The sequence below is a fragment of the Coregonus clupeaformis genome, chromosome 39 (assembly GCF_020615455.1).
Source record: "Coregonus clupeaformis isolate EN_2021a chromosome 39, ASM2061545v1, whole genome shotgun sequence".
Lineage (NCBI taxonomy): Eukaryota > Metazoa > Chordata > Actinopteri > Salmoniformes > Salmonidae > Coregonus > Coregonus clupeaformis.
Window position 1 is genome coordinate 20,399,748 of NC_059230.1, and position 6,590 is coordinate 20,406,337.

Here is a 6,590-nt window from a genome sequence, read left to right on the forward strand (position 1 = left end):
ACACCATAACACCCCCTCCTCCATGCTTCACGGTGGGAACTACACATGCAGAGATCATCCGTTTACCCACACTGAGACACGGCGGTTTGAACCAAAAATCTCCAATTTGCACTCCAGACCAAAGGGCACATTTCAACCGGTCTAATGTCCATTGCTTGTGTTTCTTGGCCCAAGCAGGTCTCTTCTTCTTATTGGTGTCCTTTAGTAGTGGTTTCTTTGGAGCAATTCGACCATGAAGGCCTGATTCACACAGTCCCCTCTGAACAGTTGATGTTGAGATGTGTCTGTTACTTGAACTCTGTGAAGCATTTATTTGGGCTGCAATTTCTGAGGCTGGTAACTCTAATGAGCTTATCCTCTGCAGCAGAGGTAAATCTGGGTCTTCCATTCCTGTGGCGGTCCTCATGAGAGACGGTTTCATCATAGCGCTTGATGGTTTTTGAGTCTGCACTTGAAGAAACTTTCAAAGTTCTTGACATTTTCCATATTGACTGACCTTCATGTCTTAAAGTAATGATGGACTGTCGTTTCTCTTTGCTTATTTGAGCTGTTCTTACCATAATATGGACTTGGTCTTTTACCAAATAGGGCTATCTTCTGTATACCCCCCCTAACTTGTCACAACACAACTGATTGACGCATTAAGAACGAAATAAATTCCACAAATTAACTTTTAAGGCACACCTGTTAAATGAAATGCATTCCATGTGACTACCTCATGAAGTTGGTTGAGAGAATATCAAGAGTGTGTAAAGCTGTCATCAAGGCAATGGGTGGCTATTTGTAGAATCTCAAATATAAAATATATTTTGATTTGTTTAACACGTTTCGTTACTACATGTTTCCATACGTGTTATTTCATAGTTTTGATTTCTTCACTATTATTCTACAATGTAGAAAATAGTAAAACATTTAGAAAAACCCTTGAATGAGAAGGTGTGTCCAAACTTTTGACTGGTAGTGAATATATATATATACACACACATATATATATATATATATATATATATATATATATATATATATACAGTGCATTCTGAAAGAATGCAGACCCCTTCACTTTTTCCACGTTACAGCCTTATTCTAAAATTGATTAAATAAAACATTTTCCTCATCAATCTACACACAATACCTGTCACGCGACGTGTATGCGGTCAGCGAAGTCAAACGCAGGACACAGAGCGGCTGGCAACGTACTTTTACTGAACACAGTAAATAGAGTACAAAAACAACAAACCTCCAAACAGGGAGGAAAACACAATAACCCGTACACCAAAGCAACTGCCGGAATGACAAAGAACAATCACACACAATAACCAATGAGAGACAGGGGTTAATATAGGGAATACAATCCAAGATAATGGGAAACAGGTGTACACAATAAAGACTAAACAAGACAAACACCGAAACATCGATCGGCAGTAGCTAGTACTCCGGGGACGACGAACGCCGAAGCCTGCCCGAGCAAGGAGGAGGAGCAGCCTCGGCTGAATCCGTGACAATACCACATAATGACAAAGCAGAAACTGAAATACCTTATTTAGGTAAGAATTCAGACCCTTTGCTTTAAGACTCGAAATTGAGCACAGGGATATCCAGTTTTCATTTATCATACTTGAGATGTTTCTACAACTTAATTGGAGTCCACTTGTGGTAAATTCAATTGATTGGACATGATTAGGAAAGGCACACACCTGTCTATATAAGGTCCCACAGTTGACAGTGCATGTCAGAGCAAAAACCAAGCCATGAGGTCGAAGGAATTGTCCTTAGAGCTCTGAGACAGGATTGTGTCGAGGCATAGATCTGGGGAAGGGTACCAAAAAAATTCTGAATGTCCCCAAGAACATAATGGCCTCCATCATTCTTAAATGGAAGAAGTTTGGAACCACCAAGACTCTTCCTAGAGCTGGCCGCCCGGCTAAACTGAACAATCGGTGGAGAAGGGTCTTGGTCAGGGAGGTGACCAAGAACACAATGGTCTGCTTTGAAAGTTGATAAACGTGTATCTCCACTTTTGAGAAAGCGGGCCATGAATGTTTTGGTACACCTACTGGAGAGTTCTTCTTTGTCTACACATATTCAGCATTGTTCACACCCTCTTAAGGCATGTTGTTCTTCACATTACCGTCTCTGGTAAACACACACTATATCAAATGAAATCAACGTTTATTTGTTACACGCACAGGATACAGATGGTATAAACAGTACAGTGAAGTAGTTATTTGCATATTTGCATAGTAGCAATTTCAAAAATAGAAAGTGTCCAGATAAAAATATTTGGTCATTATTAGATGATGCTTACCCAGACAGAAATGCTACAACCACCCCCCAGTCACATCTAGCTAAGTGGATGGGTCACTATTGTCTAGACACATGTTCATGAAATACATTAGATGGCTGTATTCACCCCCAGACACACCTGGCTAAATTGATGGGTCATGTAATCATCTAGCGAAGTGGAGTCTTTTGTTTAGACATGTATCTAGCTAGCTAGCTAAACAATTAACCATAATCCCAACACATACAGTAGCAATACAAACAAATTGTCATAGCTAGCCATCATGCATGAAATGCTATAGTATGAATCTGCAGGTAGCTAAAGCTAACCAACTCGGTTCAATGTTAACTAGCTAGCATTAGGCTATAACTAGCAATGCAAATTTTTTGAAATACAAATAATATTACTACACAGATCATACACATAACGTTAGCTAACGATCCAGCAAGCTAACTTTCACTAGCTAGCTAACAGTATGCTTTAACTTGCAATGAAAACAACTTTCTGACAAAATTAGAAATCTATAATATCTGAAAATGTAGCTAGACTCTTACCTGTATACATAGATGAATGCTTCACGGCAGACTGGAAGCCCTTTAATTCCGTTTTGTTTGTACAGCTTGCTTGGCCCGCGTTGTGTCAAGTCACTCCGGTTCACACTGACCGCGTGGAGAAAGTAGTCCATCACAACTTTTTCCAACTGATCTTTGTCGATAGCGCCTGCTAAATTCAGGGCAGCAATGTTGTTAAGAGCAGAAGCAACACTTTTGCTGTTCTCCATGGCTAACGTTATATCTTTCAAGAAAGCCGCGGTAGCAATGATTATGTACACATACTGAGCAGATCAAGTTATAGACAGAAGCCAGCTACATGGCAGACCAATCCGAACTCATCTCTCGGCATATCCAGCCCATTAATTATCTCCGCCAATCATGTCTTTTTCCGTGGCTAAACCAACTAGGCTCGTAATATTTTTTTGTATTCGTATTTATAAATTGCATACAAGTTTGTTTATTAAGGCAAATTAAAGTTCCAGAAGGCATTTCTGCCAAAAAACACATTTTGATAGAAATAAAAATAAATGTTTTAATGCCTCTCCTGTGAAGTAGTGACATGCAACTAACGCCTAGGTTCCTGAACGGGTCACAAATATATATTAGAGTCAGTTTTATAAATATCGGATTTGCTGTGGCTGTAAGTTGTCTGGTGCAACATGAACAACATGTAACGATAGTGAGAACAACAGTGACACCACATAGACATCCTGCTGAAAACCACATAGAGACACAGAGACACAGAGAGCAGGTAGGAGGGTCCTGTGTGCACAAAGCCAGCAGGCCACCTGACCAAAGCGTAGATACAGCCTGGTCTTGTGCTTACAGAAGACTGCAGAGTACCTGTGAACTTGTTGTTGTGGGGGTGGGTTTGAATGGCATGCTATTAACACAACTAAAAGAGGACAACACATTACAGAGGAGAGATGACTTGAATAAATAGGTTGTCTCCCATACTTATTCAACTACTCTCTGGAACTCAATATAAAACTACACACAAACACGAGTCATTGTCTTTGTCATATAGAGATCACTCTGCTACCCATTTTATTTTGAGTGATGCTGTGGCTCTTCCAGGTAACTAAGCTACACTTTATAATAACTTAGTTGATGTTAGTAGTAATGATCCAGTGATGATGACTACCTAGCCTGTTTGATGCATGTGGCGCTATGATTCTGAAATGGATTCATAACATGATACAGATGTGTAATATGCATGTAATACATTACCTTGTTAAAGATTCTTAACCAAACATTGTCTTTGTTGAGCATTTCTTGACAGCTTTTATGGCTACACACATGAACTATCACAGGAAAGTACGTTTTCAACGATTCTTAGTGAACAATTTTAACATTTTGACAATTCTAAAAGTTGCTGCCAACTAATGTTAAGGCAGTTATGGGGACTTCCATATACATTGCTCCACCCTATTGAAAGAGAAATTAAGTGCAGTACTTCAACTTGTATATATGCATTTTCACATGTTGTATTGTTTGTGAAAACTTCTTAGTTACAATTTGTATATTGTCATATTTGGATTATATTTTCAACAATATCAGCTCTCTTCAAAATATACGTAGCTAAGAAGTTTTTTTTTTTTTTTAGGCTTTTCTCATGAAGAGAGTGAGTTGTGATCTTATTGACATGGGATGTTTGTAGTTTTGATGAAATGAGGTGTGTGAAGACAGTGTGTGGTGAGGACTGGCGGTCATTGCTGGGGATTTGAGATGAGTTAAGTTGAGTGGAAAATCTATTTAGGGCCATCAGAAAAGCACAGAGATCTGATGCAGGATACACCTTAAAAAAGAGAGCATGAGACAACTGAAAATGTTAGTCAATAGAATGTACTCTATGCATGCTATTATGCACATCATGTAATCAGGATGCAATGTACATGCACACTTCCCAGTATACATTAACTTGAAGAATGTGAGTGAAAATCAAACAATACATCTAAATTAAAGTGAATTAATGTTTTATTTGATCTAAAATGCACAACAGTATCACAACAGTAATGTAAATAGGAGTTTGACAGAATTCAAGCAATTGTAACACAATTATAATGATAAAAACAGTGTTTAACAGAAAAGGCAATGCAAGTCTTAAAGGAGGTAAAGCTATGTTTCAGTCCATGTTTTGGCACCTCACCCCAGAATACACAGTGTCTTTCTCCATGGTGCTCCTCTGTCTCTGGGCCTTTGGCTTCTTGTGGATGACATTCAGAGCAGCGTAATGGACCGATGTGAGTGTGTCAACATTTTCTTGATCCTAAGAGGAATAGCAAAATAAATTCCAAAGACATCAGGAAATGACCTGATAATTTGATAGAAGGATAAGTTTACAGTTAATCAAAGTCATGCTCAGAATAGTAAACTATAAGGTCTGCATACCTGTTATGAGAACTGGGGACAACCGGACCACTTGGCTGAGGATGCGTTCCTTTTAGACAAACATGAAGGAATCATCATCATCAACATCATCATCATACAATGAATTTACCCAGTTTCACGACTAAAACATGTAATGTATACAGCACCAACAATTTAACCATATATTGGGGGCAATGATAACACTTACCTCTACACAGCAGAGAGGTTTTCTTGGTCATCTTATACAAAACACAACCAAGGACAATGATTAGGATGACACAAAGAGCCAACGCTACACCCAGACAGTACACCAAGAGAACATGGTCCTCCTTACAACCATCTGTAGAAATACAGATAGTGATAGAGGAAATGCAGGACATTTTGTTCAACCAGGCATAGAATTTTATGACATTTTAGAAATGTAAAAATATCACTAACAGTCCAGCTTGGTCCCTTTCCCAAACAGTATCTCCCCACATGAGGCCACAGCACAGTAGTAAGTCCCAGCATCAGAGAGGCTGAGGTTCCTCTTGGGGAGGTTGTAGACACAGCTCTGTATAGGAGACCCAGCATCAGGGCTCTTCTCACACTGATCACTCCTGTCTCCATGGGTGTAAATGATTCCTGGACGGGATTCTCTTGAGCCATGTCTGAACCAATAGACACTGTGTTCTCCTGCACAGGTCTCAGTGTGTATTGTACAGTTCAGAATCACAGAGTCGCCTGGCTGGACTGACTCAGACACAGGCTGCTGTACAACAGACATGCTGTTGGACCCTGAATCTGAAGCGAGTGAGTAAGATCATGGTGTGTACATTCTAGTTTCCTGCTAGATAATTAATTTAGCATTATATGAACTCACTTAGGTACTGACTTAAGTTGCCTTTGACAAATAAAACAGTTCCTTCTCCAAATTTGACTTCGCCCACTTCCATGGCACCACAGTAGTATGTAGCTGTGTCCCCTGACTCTGTCTTGGAGATGGTCAGGTTACAGCTGTCAACTCCTCTCTTCACACTCAAACGTTTAGTCTCATTAAAGTCCTTGGTAAAATTGTTGAAATAAAAATATTTTGAGTGCGATAATATGATGATGCCATGAGAAGAGGTTTCTGTCCAACAGTTTGCTTGAACCAAGCGACTTTGACCATCAAATTAGATCGACAAAAGCAAGTGAGAGATACACTTTGTCCAAGGTGTGTAACCATCACAGGGTCTGGTTGTCAGGGTTCAGACAGACGACAAGAGGACCACAATTGCGTCACACCAGAAAGTTTATTAAAACTTAAGGGAAAAGGGAAGTTGGGAGTGAGTGAAGGCTCCAGGGGTTATTCCGTCCAATGTGCTGGGTCTGTGCCCCCCCCCCAGTGGCAGCGATGCGTCCGA

The 6,590-nt window shown here is 39.8% G+C and overlaps 1 protein-coding gene across 1 annotated transcript; it reads right to left on the reverse strand.

Moving 5' to 3' along the window:
• Nucleotides 1–4,599: 4,599 nt before the first annotated feature.
• LOC121554551 lies at nucleotides 4,600–6,347 on the reverse strand (the record flags this gene model as incomplete). Its single annotated transcript, XM_045211823.1, has 5 exons — nucleotides 4,600–4,633; nucleotides 5,227–5,275; nucleotides 5,414–5,545; nucleotides 5,644–5,982; nucleotides 6,080–6,347. Coding segments are annotated over 5 exons (822 nt in total), but the record flags the coding sequence as incomplete, so codon positions are not given.
• Between the last annotated feature and the right edge of the window lie 243 nt (nucleotides 6,348–6,590).